The 21,911-nt window shown below is 43.1% G+C and overlaps 2 protein-coding genes and 1 pseudogene across 2 annotated transcripts; all 3 read right to left on the reverse strand.

Annotated features, from left to right (window-relative positions):
* Positions 1–562: 562 nt before the first annotated feature.
* Positions 563–3,615, reverse strand: LOC112980532 (mannan-binding lectin serine protease 2-like; annotated as a pseudogene).
* Positions 3,616–5,091: 1,476 nt separating this feature from the next.
* On the reverse strand, positions 5,092–12,335 carry LOC112980570 (mannan-binding lectin serine protease 2-like). The gene is made up of 5 exons (XM_026095512.2): positions 10,244–12,335; positions 7,150–7,264; positions 6,416–6,563; positions 5,775–5,877; positions 5,092–5,150 (listed from the first exon to the last, which is right to left on the reverse strand). The coding sequence occupies exons 2-5, from the start codon at positions 7,219–7,221 to the stop codon at positions 5,117–5,119; spliced, it is 357 nt and encodes a 118-aa protein (XP_025951297.2). The 5' UTR covers positions 7,222–7,264; positions 10,244–12,335; the 3' UTR covers positions 5,092–5,116.
* A 137-nt stretch (positions 12,336–12,472) lies between these two features.
* On the reverse strand, positions 12,473–17,094 carry LOC112980568 (mannan-binding lectin serine protease 2-like). Its single transcript, XM_026095511.2, has 5 exons — positions 17,026–17,094; positions 16,510–16,729; positions 14,588–14,765; positions 14,296–14,427; positions 12,473–12,690 (listed from the first exon to the last, which is right to left on the reverse strand). Exons 1-5 carry the CDS (start codon positions 17,028–17,030, stop codon positions 12,686–12,688), a joined length of 540 nt encoding a protein of 179 aa, XP_025951296.2. The 5' UTR covers positions 17,031–17,094; the 3' UTR covers positions 12,473–12,685.
* Positions 17,095–21,911: the final 4,817 nt, after the last annotated feature.

A 21,911-nucleotide genomic window follows, 5' to 3' on the forward strand; every position in this document is an offset into this window, starting at 1 on the left:
ATATAATTATAAGGGGATATATTTACTTTGGGCATGGTTAGTAAAAACACTTACTGTAGGAGCTTCATAAAGTTGCTTTTAATTAGTCCTGAGGATCTGTTGTCAGATGATGATGTACTGACAAAGCTTGTATTTTTATAAATTTTAATGTGAAAGCTTATTCTGTATAAAACTCTACTGTTGATAGAAATAGTGTTTTTTGCAGCTGACAGCAAGAAGTCCTTTAAGGCAAGGGATGTAGAGCTGTGCTTACACTTAGTACAGCAGTTTACTGCAGAGCCCATAAGATTCTTTGAAGTGGAGCACATCATACACATGCCCTCCAAGTAAGGTCTGCAGCTGATGCTACTGGGATTCTTCAAATATCAAATATGGACTAGGGAGTGGTTAAAGTATGTTGATGCTCATTTATTTTGAGAACAAATCTCAATGCTTTCACTTGATACATATTCAAAAGCTAGACTGGTAATGCTGTAGTCTTTCATTAAGAACTCATAATGCTATTCAAAATAAAACAAAATATACTTTAAGTATATTTTAGAAAAGTAAAAAGTTTCTTAAGTTTCTTTAAATTTACAAAATTGTCCATATGCCTAAAGATCTTTATCAGCATCTGGGACAAAAATGAATGCTGTGTTTGCATGCTCAAGTTTTTTTTTCTGTTTTTTCTGGTGGTGGTGGTGGTTTTTAACAGAACTGTTAAGCCTAATAACAGAGTTTAAGTGCTGTTTTTTAAGTATTTAAATACTCCAGCCACTAAAGTAATCTAAGTAACAGTGGAGAGGGTAGAAATTACAAATGGACTTTTATGAATTACTTGAATTCATGCTTTCAGTCCATGGGATATAACTGCTTCCTCTTGTACAGACCCTGTACTGCCCAGCAACAGCTCAGTCTAAACCTCAGGACAATACCAGTGATGAACCATTTGTTGGTCTGAACATCTAAGGAAACTAGTGGTCCTCCAGTGTCGGTGTTACAAGCATCTTTGCCCCCTGGTGATGCCCACAGCATGTTCTCTGTTCCTGGGAGAGGTCTTCCATTAAGCGATTTATTTGCATATGCATCTGTACACTCTTTCTGCTTGATAACTACCAACTCAGCATACAATAGTAAAGCAGAAGAGCTCTGTGTCTCAGTTCTTCCCCCACCTGATAACAGCTAGCAGATTACCTGTTTTCATCTGAAATCTTTCTTCTTTGCCTGGTAAAAAAAAAAAAAAAAAAAAAATGGGTGTAATATTCATACTAATTGAGAATTTATGCTGCAGCTTAATCAAGGCACTATCGATGTTAATTGACAAGATCATTTTTTATAACCTTCCTGAATAAAAATTGATTTTGCTCAGGCTTGTTCATAGTGAATTGAATGTCTGTTCAAAACCCCCAATTTAATCCTCAAAGCTAAGGAGTTTCTTTGATCAACTACAACATGAGCAGCTGTTAAAACCCAGTTGTCATACAAAAGCAAACTACCTCCTAATCCTCCATGCTCTGTAATTAACATGACTTGCCAGGGAAATTCTCCAGGCTTGGCTCTTGTTCCTCCATCTATACTCATGCAGTCTACTTTTCCATGTTCCGCAAACTGCAAAACAATAAATGCAGCAATGAGTTTTAAATATTTTAAGATTTGGATATTGAATTACTATGCTTGCATGGATAAAATTAGGTTAATGAGTCTAAATGTAATTCCTAGATTGTTTTGGAATAGTAAAATTGCTTGCAAATGAATCTGTTTGATTTAGAGTACAATTTTCATTAGTCAGTATAACGTGCCATCTTTCCAGAAGTTCTGTAATCAAGAGGCACGGTTTTGCTAAGGACTTTGGGCGCTGAGAAGTGAGTGCATTTATTCTGAATGTAAATTAGGGTAATTGGAATATAGAAGCATTCTAATCTAAAAGATAAGAGGAGCAATTAGGCTTTTAAATTGTGAAATGTTTCTTTCCAAACTCAGTCTTGGATCTTGAGTAATTTTAGAGAGTTACTAATTTAGCCATTCAAGCATTAACAACAAACAAAAGTCCCCCAAACCAGTATTCTGCAGTGAAGCTATTCAGTGGCTTCCCCTGCCCCCCTCAAATGCTGCTGGAGCATGGTTCAACTGTCCTGATGGTAACAGTGCCAAACACTTCAAAAGCAGCAAGAATTAGTCATTTATGAAATTGCATTTGTCTTTGTACATCTCCAAGAGGGAACTGAAATAAGCTAGATGCATCTTTTTACTGTTTTCAAGGGGAACTGCTGAGTTTTGGGCAATAATCTCCCAATGCTGACAACAGGGGAGAACCTCAGGTACGTCAAGACATCTTTTAAATGGTAAACAATTCAACAGATAAATACAAGACCAGTATTAATACTTCTGAGGCGTGCCAGTCAAACTATGTGGGTATCATAAAATTTTAGGCCCATCATTTTGTTAGTTGTTCCTCCCTGTTGAAAATGAGAGTAACAAAAAAGTGGTAATCTAATTTTTACAATGAACACTATAATGAAGTAGGGTGGTTTTTTTTTTTGCTTCAGCAACTTACACGTACTAAAAGAAAAACCAAGAAAAGTGCTATTAAATTTGTTACTTAACTACATAAATAATGGAATAGCTTAATTGAATAACTTTGTTAACAGCCCACCATCTGTAGCTCACTGAAGGCTAGCATTTAGGAACAAGCATTACAGAATAGAGCTTAGCATCTTCATTAAAGGAAAAATTCTGAAGTTCCAACATCAGGGAGAGTTAAAAGCATTACTTCAAAGAAAGCTATTTTCTTCAGTATCTATCTATGTACTAGGTACTACAGTCTGCCTCATTGCCTCTGTAACAAAGCATGACCTTGTATCGGCGTCAGTCAGTACTAGCTGAGAGTTTGATAAATGATGTTGCAGTACTTTTAGCCTGATAGCAACTCCCTAGTAACTGCCAATTCAAAACTCTTCTTTTTTTAAGATAAATTTATGCGTTACCTAGTTCACAGACAGGAAGTGTTATTTCTCCTTTGGAGTTTTTTCCAGTATCCATCAGCACTGCAGTGGTATACACCTGCATCTCACAGAGACAACAAAAAGAAGAACAAATGAATAGAACAGTTAAAGGTAGTTTTAAAGTAAAGCAGCCATGGTATACAAAGTCTGACACTGTGTGGAGGAGCATGATATTTTAGGTCTCCTTTCAGTTTAGTGCAGAACTCATGAGAAGGTGACTCTGCATCACTTACCTCCTCTCTGGCCTTCACTACCACATAAGCAAGTATCTAATGCCACTGAATTGGAAAAAGAATAAAAATGAAAGAGTGTTAAGCTCCCAAATGTTACTGTATAAAATATGCCTTGGGTGTATTTTGGTATGTCCTTCAAAGTGCAAATAATACTACCCAAACATAATAGCCTTTGTAGTGTGTTTCAGAAAGAAGGTCTGTTGACCTTATAGGCAGGTCTATGTTAAAGTTTGGGGTGTTCATGCCTTGTGCCAGCAGAAGAACCAGGATTGTCACAGAACTTTGTAATTTGATGTGCAAGACTGACTGTTATTATTAGCCTTCAGGGTGTAGAAGGGGGCCTTGCACTGACACTGAATTTCAGTGTTGTAGGTGGTCTTCTGAGGCCCTGTGATGTACATAATGGCACCGCTGTCATGTCCTCAGGCTGACCATAGTCCACCATTCATTTGAAAAGGAGAATAACAAAAAAGTGGTAATCTAATTTTTAAAATGAACATTCTATAATGAAGTGTTTTTTTTTTTTTTTCTTCAGCAACTTACAAGTACTGAAAGAAAATCTGAAAAAAAGTGCTATTAAATTTGTTACTTAACAAATTTACTAAATCCTTTGCTCTAGGAATGGTTTCCTCACAGAAAATCTGCAGTCCAGTCCACTAGATTTACCTGTAATTACAAGTGTCACACTGCATACAACATACACAGGAAATTGATACATATATTAGGGAATATAGATTAATCTAGAAGTTACTTCAGAAGTGCAGAACTCTACTTTTCTAAGGTAGAGCATGCTTATGCCCAAATGCTCTGAAATCTGAGTCCAGACAAAGATTGCAGGGCTCCAACAGGAGCTGGCGGAGACTAGTCACATGCCAACTGGCAGGGCCCTGCTGCCTCCTTCCAAAGGCTGTTACTGCCTGCGGTGCCCCAGAGGCCCTGCAAGGCTAAGACCTTGTAAAGTAAAGTAAAGTAAAGATAAATTGTACCAGTACTCTGTGGGTACAGGTACTACATTTGTTCTTCTCTTACGATGATGATGCTTTTGCTATTTATATGAAACTGTTATGGGATTGTACAGTATTTCGAAGGCCACTAAGTGTTTTTTTTTTTTTTTAATAACCATCAGTGCTTTTTAAGGTTTTTAAAGAATGGCAGAAATTAAAACATCTTCTAAATTATAAATACAAAGTGTGCTTTGACAAAAAGGGACAGTTACCGTGCAGAAAAGAAGCTATTTCTCATACTGTCACTTCTTTCACTGTCTTTATAAGACTAATGCTTGATATATAATTACACAGAGATTTTCCTATTTGCCAATATTAGCATTGACTTACTGATGCACTTTGCCATTGGTTTGCTCCAAGAAGCATCCTTCTGACATTCTGCTTTAAAAAACTTCACAACTTCTTTGTTCTCCAAGAAACATGAATAGAAGTAAAAGGTAAAATTAATTTCACAACCAATAATAGGGTTAATTATGGGAAAAAAGTGTCAGTTACACATTCATTTTCTTACCAATATGGGAAAAATGCAGTAACTAGATTTTTATTTGCTCAAAATGTCTTTAGTAGATGCACTGCTTTGTTGCACTACTTTCAGAGTGGGAGAAGGCAAACGGTTCTTCTGCCACCATCATAACATTTTAAATGTGGGTTCTAGTAGAGCTTTTCTTGCCCGCAGTCAGTGGAGGCTGCAAAAGTGAGGGACAGCTAACCTTTCCTGAAAGTGAAGACTAATATGCATTTGTTTGTGTAGCAGTTCCACCACTTATGCCTGCCTCATCCCCAGCAAAGATGGCACAGAGTAACAGTCAGAGCATTTCAAGGAGCAAAACACAGAATACAGCCTGCACTGCATCTAATTCCATACACACATACCTTTCATACCATTTTCTGTCGAATACTAACCCTCACGTCTGTTTGCTGGTTCTCGGTACCTACATAAACAGCAAATGTGTGTAACTATCAAATCATACAGATTAGAGAATAATTGCGGTAGATACAATTAGGAGAGCACATTTCAGTTGTGAATAGCATGCTTTTATATTGCTTGTTAAGTTTGTCTCCCTTTTAAGACTTAACCGTGATCTCAAAATTTTGCTGTAAACACACACAGCCGAGATTATCTTCCAAAACAGCTTACTGAGAAGCAGAATGCTATTAAGACCTGAATGTGAAATACTCATTCAGCAGGAATGACTGAGTATTCTAGTTTTAACTTCCCTGGAGGGATGCAGTAACAAATGAAAGAACATTAAAAATTCTTGCTACACTGATCTTGTGAAACACTAAAATCTTTTGTAAAATCATTCTTTTCTTCCAACATAATTACAGGCAAATCTCTAAGTAGTAGCGTTCAAAGAGCATCAGCACTGGCATACATACATAGAAACATAATTCTCTGGGGAGGATATCAAAGAAAGGACAGTTGCTAAGAAATTCAGTGTACTGAATAGGCCTCATAATTATAGTATGTGAGCAACACGAAGTGGTAATGAGAAATGGCACCTCCATGTTTAATCCCTGAGAAATTAAGTCCAGTAAGGCTGAGGGTCACCTACTTCAAGTAGCAGGACAGAGTACAGGGGCTGCTCAGAACGTCCCGTGCTTGCACTGGTGCGATGCGACCATGGGGTGGTGCTTCAGGACCGGGGCATGGCAAAGCTGCAGCAGATCAGAAAACAGAAAAGTCCCCTGGAGAGTGATTTCATTATTTAGGGTGTTTTTTTCATAAGAGCATTTAGCACTATCTCTGCCCCCTCTCTGCACTTTTTCACTCACACAGTCACCAATCTACGGTTACTGAGAATAAGAGGAAAAACTGTGAACTGACTGTGTTGCTCTCACATCAAAGGTGTGCAGCTCCTGCAAACAGCTCAGGTTACCCAGACAGGACAAGCCCAGTAGAACTGTTGCCTAAACACACACCTCCTAACTCTTACCAACTCAAAGGCAACTTGTTCCCTAAAATACAATCTCTGCCTGAACTAGAGGTGACCTGTAAGATCAGCTCTTATTCTGGAACTCTGTTAAAACTCTGCTCAGTAGGTAAAGTACTTCATAGCTACATTGCTTAGTAGGTACACTACTGAAAACTAAGTAGGAAACTGCTGTTTATCTATTTGGTTGCTATTCAGACCTTTCCAAAATGAAGTACTGGGAATAGTCTGGACCAAGAATTAAAAAGAGGCCTCCTACCTACCTGGTGCTGTGTACTGCATCTTCCATCCAGTGCGTGCTCCCGAGATATCAGTTATCGAAGTAGTATTTACAACACGGCTGCGTGTCCCAATTTTTGCAGGCAAAGTCTTTCCACAGAATGAGCCGAACTGCTTTTTGGGCATTTTAATCTGAAAAGAATGAGACAAGTCAAATAAACTTTTTTTCACTCCTTTCCTCATTAGGCTTATGGAAGAACATACTGATTTTAATACAATGCCTCTCCCCAGTGAGTAGCTGAACGTGAATGGTCCCTTCTTCCAAAGCATACAGAAGAAAGGATGGTGGTTAAAATGATGGCTCATCACTCACAGAGCACCTTTTATCCAAGTATCCTCAGTGCTTTGGAATTCCTGGGAAATGAGCATTGGGTCCATTTTATAGATAAGAAAACTGAATCCAAAAGATTTCACTGATTCTCTTGGCATCACTAGTCTGTGAGGCTGGAATAAAACTTTGAAATCTTCCAAGTCATCACACACATGTGTACTTGTCTTTGTGTTTTTGGTGAACTTCCCAAAGGAGGAAGGCAGTGAAAGAATAAAACAACAGAACTTCTGAGGGGATGAGGGGAAGAAGAAATGAATGAGGAGAGATACAGGGAGATAAATCTGTAAATGAGTGGGGCGAGACACAGTCTGAGAAAGATGCAGTAAAAGAAAGAACTGGCCCGGTCTCACAAAGGCTGTGATGAAAGGCAATAAAACCTGAGCTTACCTTAAGGACGTCATAAGGGCACAACGCTTCTGGGTGTGTTTCCACATTAAAGGTCTCCACGAATTCCAGCATGATCAGGAAGCCATCTTCCACCTGGATACTGTAGCTGCACAACCTGAGCGGGGGATAAGGTTTCAGACAGTCAGGGCTGGTGGTTCCTACAGTTCTTTTAGTAAAAGCCCAATTGTGACACTGGGCTAGAAGAAAAAAACAACAGAAAATGATCATAGCTGCATTAACTCTGTCCAGCTGTATTGGGTAAAGGTAGTGGATCTTTTTCTACACTAGTCTATCCCTTAAAGGATGTTTTGGAGCTGCAGATTAAACTCCCTACAGAAAGTCTCACACATTTCACCAGCAGGTGTTTGTTGCTGTTGAGAAAGTTGCCCTGTCTCTGTTGTGGTAGGATTAGGGCACCAGCATTATCCAACACCTACCTACATTCCTACCTCAGAAGTGGTGCAGCAAAGGACAGTGGGGAAAAGCACCATCTTGACAGTCACAGGACTAGAGGTCAGAAATAAGTGTGTCTGGAAGCTATCAGAAATGTTCTGAGGTGTTAAATTTGCAGCTTGTCTGCTGTACCAGAGTGTGCAGAGTGCGAGGATAGCTATCAGCTTCTCAATTCCAGAAGCCTCTGAATGCAGCTCTCTCTTTTTAATGCTTTCGTTGCCAGACATTTAGAATGTAATTGTATTCTCTGAGCAAAACCAGCTGTGCCTCTTGCCGACACAATTGGAGCCACAAATGCTCCCTGCTGAAGAAATGCAAGAAGGAACAGCCACAAGTGCCCCGAGGATCTCTGCTTGTTGACAGCATCTGATCGCTGTGAAGTGGTGCTTTGATCAGCTGGGAACAAAGGCTTTATAATGTGCTGCAAAAGCTGTATGAGCAATCCTTTAATTGATGGGTAATGCTGGACTGGCTGATAACACTGGCATATTTTTGCACCACTGCGATGCTAAATTAATTGCTAGAGGGAAATTGTTTGACTTTGAATTGTATCCTCAAACACACCATGCTAACCTCCATCAACAAAAATGCCATTATCCAGTCATTAATTACAGATTATCATCTAAAATAGACCATAGGGTTTAAGGTTGTCATACTAATGGAAAGGACTGAGCTGTGAATGATAAAATGAACATTACTGCCCCTTAGCTAACCTGTGAATTTTGTTATCCAAGATTCTAAGCTTTTACTTCAGAGAATGAAACCTGTTTCCATCCTACACCTAATGCAGTGGACCTACCTGCTGCTACAGAAAGTATTCAGATAGGATCATTTCCTTGGAAAGGAAAGGGAAAATGGGAAAAGGGATCATCCTTTTGTTTTATGTTTGTATGGCTCTTAGCACAAGTACAGTAGCACAACACAAATAATGATGCGTTTGGGTACCCTGTGTGTTTCTTTTAGCACAAGCTAAAATTTTAAAACAATCTTTCTCCGTCCATCTTCCCACGCAGCTATGAGCAATTGCTTTTATTTGACATAAACCTATCTATCACCACAGTGACTGACATACAAGCCAGATCTGCCTGTGCTCTATTCTGAATTCATTGTCTTAGGTTTTCATCCAAACATAGCTGACAAAGATACAGATTAAAACAGTTAATAAATACATATAAAACCCTATTCTGTGAAACTGAACACTCTCCTGATTTTTAAATCCTGTCTGAAATGCCCTTCTTGCTCCAAAGAAGTAGAGAAAGCTTCACTAATTCACCTGGAGGTTCTGGCTGCCTAACCTAGCTTAATAGCACGCTGCTTTGCACCAGCAAAAATCAGTTGAGCTACAATGGAAATTAAATCTTTTCCTTTTGTGCTATACTCGTAGAAGATTACCAGTGAGTGGGTTTTTTCCTTAATTGCTTTTACCTCATCCTTCCCAGCTAAATGCACGTTCCTTTAATTCCAGACTGTGCCTCAAAGTACGGTCGCTTTTGATGGCTATGTGAGAATAAAGCATGTTTTTCAGTGCGCTCTCCTGAGCTGCTGCAGGTGCTGCTTACAATACTGCCACTGACGCACCAAGTTCACTGCCTCTTCACAGGCTTTGTGACCCCATTCAAATGCTTCCTTCCCTCTACTGCAAGGCCGGGCTAAGAAACACCCCAAAACCTACTTGATATGCAGCTTTAGCAGTCTGAGGCTCACAAACATGTAACTGAAAAAAAAAAAAAAAAAGAGGTTCTCTTTTAAAAACTGAAATTTCCTCACACAGCTAATATCTGTCCCTGTTCCACAGCCCTATAGGAGTAGTCTGAAGGCAATTACAGGAAAAGATGGGAATGAAAATATAAAGTCTTTGGGTGTGGATAAAGACTCAGCATGAAGTCTCACCCTAAACATACAAGCCACAATTTAATGAGCACTGCGTTTACACCCTTAACTCCCTACTGAAATCATTAAGAAGTTAAAATCTCAAATTTTCTGTTAGTTCTGCATCAGAATCCTTCCTTACTACCTACCAAGCAGTTTTTCCCAGGGCACAGAAACACGGTGTACATAAGGGATACTCAGGCAGGTAAGCTTAAATGCTATATGCCTACACAGTAACCTCGGAGCTGGAAAGCATCGCCTTGGCTTCTATTCATTACACCCTACCATAATTATCATGCTAGCTTCTTTTTAAACAGTATGCTTAAAGGAATTTCATTAGATGAAAGTTCAAGATAAAACCATGTAAGAGAGAAATGGTGGAGAAGAGGCCACTGTGTGGGAACACATATGCACACAAAAAAATGTATTTAAGTTTGCAGAGACAGAAAAACACTATATATAACCTACCACTATCGTTTCCAAAGGATGCTTACTTTCTCTAATAATAAAAGGGCAAAGGGACACCTAATGAGATCCAAGGCCAAAAAATACAAATCTGACAAAAAGGATTGAGAAATAGCATATAATTAATCTGTGCAACTTGCTGCCATATGAAATGTAAGATTTTATGCCTACATTTATACATATACATTTATGTAACTTATAGCTTAGTGCCATAATTCACTGTAAGCTAAGTAAGATATAGACAATACAGGATATATTGCACAGTATTTATGCTTCTACAAGGGAGCACACTTTAAAAATCACTTACTGAATTACGTCTTCCACTGAAGCGTAAGATGCTGACCAGTGTCAAAGGCAGGACATCAGACTCGAGGGATCCTCAGCCTGATCCATTCTGGCAATGCCCGTATTCCAGAATCGCCCCGAGTCGCCTTCTTAGAGCAGAGACCAGGTGTTAAGGAGCAGTTCTACAGGGCAGTGGTCACCTACCCAGTGTTTATGTAGCAACAAATACCACCATGACTTTGTACATAGCTGGGAGCCCTATACGCTCTCACAGTACCAATAATAAGAACGGTGCACCGTTAATACTCTGTTTCAGAAAAGGGCCTTCACCTTGTTTTGAAGGACTAAAGAAGGGGAAAGATAGAGACTAATAGCTCTTCATGCTTCATTACACCTGGCTCCTTTAAACTCAGTTTCATAATTTTGATGGGAGATTTTTACAACACAGTTTGGGAAAATATGAGTCATCACCAATAAACTCTCCTGACTTGTATTCACAGGAGCAGCAAAAACCAGCTGACCCAACAGAAGAAGACACTCTGTGCTAGACTCCGGGGAATTTGCAGGTTGAAGATGAAATGGCTTATATTGGGCGCTACTTTTCTCCTTAATATCTCCTGGATGTGGCCGTAGAGAGTTCCCTTTGTCAGAGCAGTATTTTTATTCCGTAGGTCTGCAAGCAAGAAAGTCATAAACTAGCCAGCACAAAAAGGATTAAATAATTTCCAACATCTCCCAGCAGTAATACTGTCCCCAGACTTCTCAGTCCAGGCTTTAGAGCTGCCCAGAGAGTGCTCAATTACGCTCAGGCCATATTTTTATTATAATCATAGTAAGCTGTTTGCCAGAGACTTGGACTCTGAAAAATGACCCCCTCAAAACTTGCAAGCCCATTGTCACTGGCTCATTAGGTCTCTAATGAAAGGTGGGTCACAAATCACATCCCTCAGACATGACAAAGTCTCAAGCTGCTTTGATCACAAATCTACTGTGACCACGAAGCAGCTTCCTAACAACATTAAATACAGCAAGAGTAAGTCTCGGTGATCGCCTGCACAGCCACTCCATCCCCAAATCAGCTCTCTGCAGCCTCTACCTTCTACGGGTCTTACTAAGCATCTTCCCCAGTAAGTCAAGGCAGTGATGTTACCTTTCATTTTGCAGACAGATGCTCAAATCAGAGGTATCAAGTGACCTGCCCAAGGTCACACAAGAAGCCTGCAAATACAGTGACCTGAAGCGAGTCAAATGTCTCACCAACAAGATTCTCCTTGCCTCCCATGTTCACTCGGAGAAATGTTCCCCCCATTTATTCCAGGCATTGAAGAGCAGAGATGGTGTTGGAAAAATGAAGCTTCATAAATGACAATTAAAGCAACTCCTGTTAAACTGCAGAAATAAAAAGATGCTCACTGACTAATGATTCTTAATCCCTTGAGCTTTTTAAACAAAGCCTGGTTTATAGTAGTTCACCTACAGCTGCTCAGCTCTGCCTTGTTAACCTCTTACTTGCAATTATCATCACATTACCTCCACAGAGTCTGGGAGCTCTAGTCACTGACAAGTCCCGAGCTGGGTGCTCTCCCAGCACGCTGCAAGATGGTCCCTGCCCCCAAAAGGGCACAGTCGAAAGGGCCAGCAGATGCACATGCATGCGGCGCAGGGAGAGGCATGAGGGACTGAGGCAGTGTCAGTCAGTGCCACAAGCAGCTGCACTGAAGAACAGCATTCCTTGTGCTATATCTATTTTGGGGAGGACACTGTTGCTTTCCCTCTTAGGAAGGAGAGACACCCAGTCCTCCCCTAAGCTGCTTTTCTGATATTTGCATGACTTTACTGAACCCTGAAAACCGAGGCTTTGCTCACCACAATGAATTTTAGCAATAAAGCTAGGTTCCCAAAAGAAGATACGTCCAGAGCCACAAGAGTAGAATTGAGAAAAAAATTCAAGCTTTTCCCAAGAGGCAACAGGCTCTGAATATAAATAGGTTCAATATACAAATTTGGGGGCAGACAAGAACTTATCTAAAAGGAATATGGAGGGAACAAATGCATGGTTCATGCTGTGCTGTAGTTTGAGCACTCCTGAACAGTCAAGCAACAAGAGCTGGACCGAAAGTGCAAGACACTTTAGGTAGTCGTGATGCCAGGGGCCTTTTACAATGGCTTATCAGCCTCTGCCTTATCTACACTCTTCTTTACCTAGTGACACAGGAGAAATGCAAGAAAATGAATGCCCCAGAGGATGCCATCAGCTTTCAACGAGGAACAGCCTCTTTATTGTCTCCAGGAGGCAGGTCTGAAAGGAAAGAAACCCCAAGACGTACAAGTCACGGAGCAAGTGGAGACTGGCTTCTGGCCGACTGTGACAGACAGCTACTGGCAGGGCGAGAGGGAGGGCAAATCAGCTCTTCCCAGCACATCTGTTTCCACCTCTGCTGAAGTGAGGAGAAGCATAATTTTCTCATGCTAGAAAATAAAGGAGAAAAAAGAAGCCTGTCAATGTCAGCCTGCTCATACAGGAGCCAAAATTCAAAGAGGCAGCTTTTGACCTCATCTCACAAAGGCGATCTACAGAGAACTTCACTTTGCTCAGGTCAGAGGCTGGAAAGGCTTCAGCGCTTCCATCTGAAGGCCTCTGAAACGCGAGCAAGTTCCAGCGCATCAGCTGCACCACAGTAATTCCTCGTGTGCGTGCCTCCACCCCTCAGTAACGCAGGGCAGCCTAACCCTTTGTTACTGCTGACAAGCTCCCTCCACAAGCCTCCCGTGCACCACAGAGGGGGGCACGAGCATACACAAATGGACTGTGAACGCAGAGCAGCTAGTTCACAGCTACTCATTCACACCTCTGCATTAAGACCTTTACAGCCTACATAAACTGATATACTCCTCCTGCTAAAAGCCATCACTTTAGGAAGGGGAAGCTGAACAATGAATAGGCCTGTTCTAATACACTGGAGACGCAAACGGAATTTCAACCCTGAATCAGACCCAGACAGCCAAGGCTGGAGAGGGTTTATAATGGCTGGAGCTGGGAAGCTGAACGTCAAGGTGGCCTTCAGCAGTGGAAACAACATCCAATTCTGCGTTTTGGCACTGGGGAGCTCAAACAGTGTTCCTACCTATGACAATATTTAGTGAGCAGTATGTGCGCTGGCTCTTTCCAGACAGGATTGAACTCCAGGTGGGCAGAGCTGTACTCAGCAAGGATGTATCTGACACGTGTCTGCACACGTTTTGCTGCAGACAAAGCGAATCCTGAGGTGTTGATCACTGCACTGATTCAGACAGACACTTGCTGCCTGCCAACAGATAAGCCTTCTTTCCCCAGTTGTGCACAGAGCAGCAGAGCCAGGCAGGAATCATCTAGGTAAACTTCACGCTGTACGCCCTACTGAACAAGGGATCTGTGCCTGGCCTTGCCTCCCACTTAATGAGTGGATGATTGCATCTGGTGTCAGTGATATGGGGATTGCATTGCTTCTCAGTCTGTGCTCCCCTGGGAAAAATAAGCAAACTCTTTCTCCATTTGACTTGGCAACTTGAATGTTAGTCTTTCCAATACATCTACTAACTCAGGCCCAGAATACTCAGTATCTCAGTACTCAGAGAGTATGTTATATTCGGCACTGGCAGGGCTGGCTGCGCTGGCAGCCCCGAAGCTTGAAAGCATCTGGACTGGGCAGTGGAAGACAAGTTTCTTGCTTCTCCATTCAGCCTCTCTAAAGCCTAACACAGGTGGATGCTACCTAAGGAGTAACCAAAACCAATTACCTTCCCACCCTGCCAGCCACTGACTTCTGTTCTGGACCTGCCACCCACCAGTGCACCATTTTATTGTGACATACAGCATCCTGAAGAGCAGCAACCAGCCCAAAACCACTCTGCAAACCACAGCTTCTGCTCACAGCCCTGACTAGCCCTCCGCACCTCCTTCCAACTGCACCAGGCCCACAAGGGCTGTTAAAAGCAACAACAGAAAAGTAGCCTCGATCTTGACCCTACTGTCTGGACTGGATTTAAGTGGCTGTTGCAGGTAGCAAAGCATCTCTTGGTCTGGCAGAGGCTCACCTGTGCATGTCCTTCTGTTTGCATGCAGTGTGTAGCCAATACGACAGCTGCAATAGTAGCCCCCCAGGTAGTTGTGACAGTGATGATTGCAAAGGGGTTCACCATCAAACAGCTGTTTGCACTCATCGATATCTAGTAAGTGAAACACAGCAGTGTTAGGCAACTACCATCCTTTAACAACACTGTGTCTTTGAGCCTTCTCTCACCCAACACCAGCATCCAGACTTGTGAGAGCTCACAGAAGCACCATAACTGGGGCTCTTCCACCTACAAAGAGGGGCTGGTCTCTTACCTTCAGCGGCATAAAAGGCCTCAAAGCCTGTGAATGGCTTCTCATTGGAGTAATCGGACCGAAACGTCACCATGAGGGTGTTGTCAATGGAGACATATGTCTTGTTGCCTGGTGCCTCCTCAGTGTCTGTACTCTCCTTTCCACACAGCGTAACCAAGGTCTTCCCACCAGAGCTCAGCTGCAAAACAGACGGACGAATCTATCAGGTCACCATGGGGCTTTGCTCTCCCTAACCTCTGCCATGGCTGCCATGCAAAGGGAAGAAATCCTTGCTCGATCTGTGGCCAGTGCTCCACAAGATCCCTCGTGGGCAAATGGCAAAGGAGGTCTGACCATGTTTGTCCATCCTGCTCGAGGTAAGTGGCTGTATGCACCAGGCAATGGCATGCAAACAGAAAGAAGTTTGAAATGCAAACTGAAGTAAGTGCAGCAAGTCCTGGCAGACTTCCCCTCCTGCACCTCCGTCCCGACATGCTGACACACCAGAAGTAAGCCTTTTTCCTATGTCACCCTGGAAAGCACGTATTTGTCGGTGTGTGAAAGGAAACTCAGGATACCTCTGGACTTGGATACTCTCAAAAGAGGCTTTTGGAGGTCAGTCCAGATCCAGTGACACATAAAAGAGGACTTCCCCTGTCCTCTGTGACTTAAGCCCACAATTTTGTCTCCCTTCTTCCTTTCAGAGGCCCCCACAAAGCTGTGAGGCCAGCCTGGACTATCAGCACCGTGCTTTGTTTACTGTACATTTTGCTCTTGTTAACTTTGTACTCTCAAAGACAGTCAGATCTTGGTGTGTAGGAGACTTGACTAAGGCTAAAGCCAGAGACAAATGGGGTAAAAAGGTTTCATGTGCTAACAGCTTCAAATATAAAATAAAGGACTTTTTAAACTAGTGACTCAAATGCCCTATCATTCACTTATTCCAGGTCCTGCCCTTCATTTATCTTATATTATTTTAGTACAAAATAAATGTTCTGATACATGGGATTCATGTTGTCCATGGTAGTGATAAAACTCTGTGTACAACAGATCTACCAGGAATGACTACTCTGATCTGCCCAAAGAAAACGAGATGAAGAACAACATGGATTTGGGGGAACATGAGCACCCTGTCCCTGTAAAACCACAGAAGTAAGATCATCTTAAAGGGGAACAAAGCTGCCGGATCTGGTTCTATCAGGTTCAAAAGTATTGCTGATGCAGTGATTTTTGCATGCTCTCTGTGTACACAGCTCCCCTTCAGCATACGTCAGGCCTGTCTAAACCACAAAATGAGTGAAGAGGTGGCATGGCCTAAAATTATCAAGTTGCCTAGGCTAGAGCACATGCTAGTACGCGGAGTACAAACCTTTCAGGGACACTGCTAATCACCCAAACATTTCCACAAGCCAGTATCTTTTTTTCTTTTCCTGCCAGTGTTCCTCGCATTAGCTAACAAAAGCATGATAGCAAGTGCTGCAAGTGCACCTTTTGACAAGCTGAGTATCTTGTTTAGACTATCACTTACACATTTATGGTCTCCCATTATGCTCTGTGTACATCACTACATGCCAGTCTAAACCATACACTGTAAAACTATCAAAATGAAGCTCTTGGAGAAAGGCTGTTAACTGAAGTATTCCCAAATATTATTTGGGGCAATATTTCAATCTTTTTCCTTCGTGAGACAGGAACACCAGAATTTTCTCAACACGAAAAACTGAAGTTTCAGCTGTTCCACATGACAATCAGCTCTCTCTCTTGGTGCCATGGGCCTCAGTAAACACATCCCTTCTAAATCAACTGAATCTGAACTTTACTAGAAGACTGAAACCTACAGCTTACAACAGTTATGCTGGTCCTGCACATGCCCAGGAACACATATACACAGCTGTAAGGAATGTAACCCGTCACATACACGCACCCCTCCTCTATGCACATACCTTCACATAATCATATTCACACAGGTAGGACAGCTCCAAGTTGAAGTGAGTGAAGTAGATGCGGACGGAATATCCCTTGGGGACAGTAATATTCCAGATTCTCTCCTTGTGGTTTGGGTAGGCATTTGGGAAGTCAGGGGATGTGATCCTCCTGTACATTTTCTGCAGCACAATGCTGCTGCTTACTCCATTGCAAAGGGTAGCTAGCAAGAGGAGCAGCCTGCCTCAAAGGAACAGAGAGTAACAGAGAAAGGGTGAGTGTCAACTCAGATCACACCCCAACAGACACACCTCCAAGTTGCCAACCGGAGATGGGAGATCACAGAGATCTCAGTGCTGGCTGAAATCTTTGTGCCTGGACACCTTTCTCACTTGACAATGGAAGAAATCAGGAGGTATAAAAGGAGTCATATTGCAGTAAAAGCTAGAAAAGATAAGGATCACACTCTGCTTCCTGAGGCCTGCACAAAGCCAGGTTGCCAGAGGACCTGGGGAGATCCCTGTGACCGCACTCACCTCATACTGTTGCTGTCCTGCCTGAATCTGCTCTGAGCCCTACGGCAGGAACCTCTTCTAACCTATTTGCATTTGGGGGTGGATATATTGCGTGTGCTCTGCTGTGTTTGTCTGGTTGTTGAACTCTGATGTTTATCTCCTTTTCACCTCCCTTCAGCCTGCTGAGTTCTGGGAACAGCAATTACTGAAAAACAGGCTTGCGTTCAGCACGCCGGGCCTCAGTCAACGACAGCGAGAGGCAGACAGAGATGGAATGGACAGATCAGGAATGCTGCAGGCTCTTGGAGGGCAAAGCAATAGTACCCTGTCTCTGCAGGAAGGAAGGCAGAACGAGTAGGTACAGAGTGGCTCCAGCACGTGCACGGGGGAGCGATGGGAGCTGGGCAACACTATTTCCCTCTAACCAACTGATCTATGAATACTATTAATGCAAAGTGCATGTCCAGCTCCTTTCATCATCTGAGCAAATGAAATAACGGGGCACATTACAGGGGTTAAGAACAGCGAGCAAGCCGAGCTGGCTCTGTCTAACGGGGTGAGAACGCTCAGGCCCCACAACATTCCAGGGCGCACGGACACAAGTTTAAAAGATGCCGAAGTCTTCCAGTTCTTAGCTGTTCACTTTAATCCAGTGCAAGCTTGTGATGTGAAAGCTATTCTATGCCTTGTCTGTATGCATGGATGGCTTTTTATCCCATCCACCCTGGAAAGCCAATAAGGTAGAAAGGTATACTTAACAACTATGCCTTTTGAACCTGGCTTGCTAAAGAAATGAGACAAACATGCTCTGTGCTCACATCTTCCTGTCTGCTCTAGCCTAATAACTTTAAAGCCCAATGGTCAATTTCTACCAAATCTGGCAGAAGAGCAGCAGTTTCAAGTTCTAACAAGTATACTGGAAATAGGCAGAAAGATAGAAAAATGAGTTCCTATTACTGGAGATTCTCTGGGGAGAAGACGCAATGAACTCATATTCCTTTTAGATACATGGGAACCCACACAGGGATTCCACACCACTACACATATCTAACCACAAAAACCCTACGAGACCCCAAGGAATTCATCTGGGAGAGCCAATGCTACAGGGCTTTAAGCTTTATTAATTCCACTGCTTACAGAGTGCTTCTTTTAAAGTCAGAGTTTAGGCTTCCTGCGCATATGGAGAAAAGCATAAATGTAGAGAGGGTGAAAAGCCAGACATGCTAGTGCAGAACCTAGGTCCCACCTCTTTCCCAGCAAAAATGGACAGACAGCAGGAAAGCTAATTTGCAGTGAGGAACACAGACTCTTCAACTGTGCATGCAGGCAATTTATACTGAGATATCCTGTAATTAAATGGACACCTTTTCACATTCACTTTCGAACAGCCGAAAATCATTACCCCAGGCACTAAAGTTGGTGCTGGCAGGAAAGCAGGAGTTATTACATGAACAAAACTAAAGCCAACAAACCATCTAGCAGACTGCAAAAATGCCATTTAATAAAAGTGAAGGAACAACCAGTAGCAGTAATAATTAACTGTGTAACAGCAGTAGCTGCAATCATGGTTAACAGACAAGATCCCAGGGGGAATAACTTTTCCCAAGGCCCACCAGCTGCTAACGTGATCCTATTAACGCACACAAGATGTGGACTTCATGCAGGCTGGAAAAGTTTTCTTTCTCTTCCCTCTTTGCAAAGAATCAAGACGTGCTTAACTGAGCTGGTGGCTGCTTCCTACGGACATGAATACTTTCAGAAGCATTTCAAACCAGGCTTCCTACTCAGTTTAATGGCATGGGCACGGAGATCAATGCTGATCTTAAAGTATCAGTGGGTCATAAAAGTTTCCCACAGCCCCAGAGTCTGGTAAGACCACGGAAGCTGGCAGCTGCCTGGCACTGGAACTAGGAAGTGTCCCTAACACATTGTAATCTAATCTTGGAGCCTGGGGAAACTGAATGGTTGGTGCGCACGCTGGCCTTCCTCCTGCATGCTCTTCGAAGTGTCAATACCGCCGTGATTTTAGTCCTTGGCACCTCACATGCCAAAAACATTTTCCCCATTTCTTTGCCCAGAACCCTTCCAGTTCCAAAAGGCTGCAAGGCACCAGCTAGCCATGTACCCCAGCAGCTTGAGAGCACTGTGATGGTTAACCACAGGCCCCACAGGTGCTCACAACTTCCCTCTTGTCCGCACAGGCCTAAGCTAGCCGAAAGGCTGAATGGACCTCATACGTACCACTGCAGTTTCCAGCTATCTGTGACTTGCTGAGTTACTGACCCACTTTAGGAAGTTGGGTGTTATCTGAAGTGACAGATGCCTCTTGTGAAGTCTGCCCAGCTGTCTTCTTGCTTCCCTGTCTCCTTCCGTGCTTGAGGGACTGAGGCAGCTCAAAGACAAGCCGTCATTTTCAAGAGAAGAACCAACACGTGTGAAAGCCAAGGTTCAAAGAATGGCCTTTACCTTAAAAAAAAAAGCCTCCATGGAATGGAGGACTGTGGAATGACACAAAGATACTGAGAGATCCCATGTGGTCTATAAAAGAGTTCGTACTCTCCCTTGGCCCTTGCACTGGCTCTCAAAAGCTGCTTTTACTCCTCTTGCCACTGAGGCCTGTCAAGGAGAGGTTTCAAATCCCTCCTGTGGCAATAGCAAGTGCAGGCAGCTGAGCCAGACACATGAATAAATCAGCATGAGCAGAACTACTCAGCTAACATAGCGCCTTTCAGGCTGGCACTACTAACATCCAGAGACCTGATCTCTATTTTCCCTGCAAAACCAGAGAGCAACAGGAAACAAATCAAAAGAGAAAGCTGGAAATCAGCCATGCAGGTAGGGCATCCAAAGTTGTGCGAGATCCATGTCAAGTCCTGACATGGATATGCAGATCACGTTTCCCGCTGAAACTGGAAAAAACATTACTTGATACAAATTCTGCTATGTTCCTTCAGAAAGTGTTTCAGTTGGAACAAACCCTGAAACCTTCTAACAATGAAGTTAATACAATCCCCAATCCATTTAATCAAAAAAAGTCCCAGACAGCTCTATTCTCAAAACCATGCACTGCCTCAGAAAATCTTGACTCCACCACCTTTTGCCTGGAGGGAAAACCACCTCTGGGGCCTTTGAAAGGCAGCTCCTGTGTTCTGACAGCAAATCCGCCCAAAGCACTGCAATGACTGATGCCAGTCAGGACCAGATGGTATAAGAAAGAGGGGGGCAAGCATCTGAACATGTCTCCACATCCAAAACACAGGAATAGCGCCAAAGTGAGAGGCTGATTAAATGAATGGAGGAAAAGTGTTCACAGGCTTTCCCAGCTTCTAAGATGATAAAATACAGTGCTCTAACGTAACAGTGGCTATCCGTATGTCACAAACCAGAGAGCAAATGAGCCTAATGGCTGCCTGTTACGATCCCCAAAGACACTGCTCCCCATTGCCCCTTACTTCTCAAATGGCAGCTGTCTCACAGAGCCCTAAGAGATTGCTTTGATGCTTGCTGTTCCGTGCCTAAATCCAATCCTTCTGCGTTGAGGGGTTCAGAGGACTGGGGGAGGAGGCGGCAGAGGAAAAGGCAGTGTAGCTCCTCATTACAAACCAAAGAGCGTAACTGACATCCGAAGACAAGCGCACAGACGGAGCAAGCAGAGCATGGAGTGGGGCAGGAGGAAGAGCCTGGCTGCTGTGAAATGGGAAAAACAAATCTTGCAGAGCAAAAACAGCAGGCAGAAAAACTTGCTGCGATGGTGCAAGCTACCTTCTCTCTTCAGCTGAAGAATATTTCCTTCCTTCCCACCTCCTGCCCATGCTCTCCAGCACCTTCTGGTCACTTCATCTTCTGTTTGCAAAGATGGACTCCAGCTGCTACAGGGTGCTATGGCACATTTCTGTAGCAGTGGAAACCACTGGACTTGTTTTCTTTACCCCCACTCATTGACTTCCAAAGGACAGCCAATGCAGCTCAAGGGCTTGGTCCTCATCTTGAAAACACTCTGTGACCTGCGCTCAAAGTGTCTACAAAGATCAACAAAAGCTCTGGGGTGAAAATACTGGCTGATACTTGCTCCTCTGGCATGAACAGAGCTCTCCAGAAGAAGGTTAATGGTCACCTGCGTAGGTGCTTGTCTCATGCTGTGAAACGTGACCTCTTCAGGAGCGCCACAAAGTTCAGAGTGCAAAGCAAATGTCTCTGATTCTGTGTGCACTGAAATGTGAGAGAGAGAACGTGCACACACACAGAGCAATCGAAATGATAACGTGTAAATGCCCACATAACCTCTGTTCACCACTACACAGCTGAGGAATCCAAAAGCACAGCATTTTCATGTATGCATATGTATTACACACATGACTATATGAATTTCAGGGCAAACTCCTACATTGCACACTCTTTCCCTTGGAGAGAGGATATGAAAGCATGCACGTAAGAGATGCTGATCATACCACTCTGCCTTCTCCCAGAAAATGCTCCCATTCTACAAGGAAAACAATGTAAGCACTGCACAGGTCAGAATCTCTTTTCCTCTCGCCAGTCTGTCTCCCTGGCCTTCCCAGTCCCATTTGCCTGGCTCTCGAAAATTGAACTAGCTTACAAAGCTACTGTCTCCCTCCCACCCACATCCTTGGTAGCCGCAACATGTCTGCTGGGCTGACTCCAAGTCCGTGACTTCACTGGAGCAGCTGTTTGTCTCTGGGAAGAGAATTTGGTTAGAATTCAGATTCAGCTAGAGCCAAAGCTGTGCAATACACGGCTGTCTTCCCTCCAAGCAAAGACGTTATGCACATTACAGGCACAGCCAACACATTTTCCTTGGGTAAGCCGGCCTCCAAACAACTGAAAGGAACAAAGGGGGTGGGTCAGTAACACACGTCTGACATGTATCTCTTGTCCAACAAAGTCTC

Source organism: Dromaius novaehollandiae, chromosome 24 (assembly GCF_036370855.1).
Source record: "Dromaius novaehollandiae isolate bDroNov1 chromosome 24, bDroNov1.hap1, whole genome shotgun sequence".
Lineage (NCBI taxonomy): Eukaryota > Metazoa > Chordata > Aves > Casuariiformes > Dromaiidae > Dromaius > Dromaius novaehollandiae.

Bases quoted from the DNA above. Each gene is read 5' to 3' on its own strand.
- LOC112980570 (XM_026095512.2), bottom strand. From the start codon at position 7,221: ATGCTGGAATTCGTGGAGACCTTTAATGTGGAAACACACCCAGAAGCG. The intron at 5,878-6,415 runs GTAGGTAGGAGG...GATCTGCTGCAG, and splicing joins GATGCAGTACACAGCACCAG to CTTTGCCATGCCCCGGTCCT. The intron at 5,151-5,774 runs GTAGGTGACCCT...CTGTTTATGTAG, and splicing joins ACTCTGTCCTGCTACTTGAA to GTACCGAGAACCAGCAAACA.
- LOC112980568 (XM_026095511.2), bottom strand. The intron at 14,766-16,509 runs GTATGTGCATAG...TCTGTTTTGCAG, and splicing joins GTGAATATGATTATGTGAAG to CTGAGCTCTGGTGGGAAGAC. The intron at 14,428-14,587 runs GTAAGAGACCAG...TTCACTTACTAG, and splicing joins GGCCTTTTATGCCGCTGAAG to ATATCGATGAGTGCAAACAG.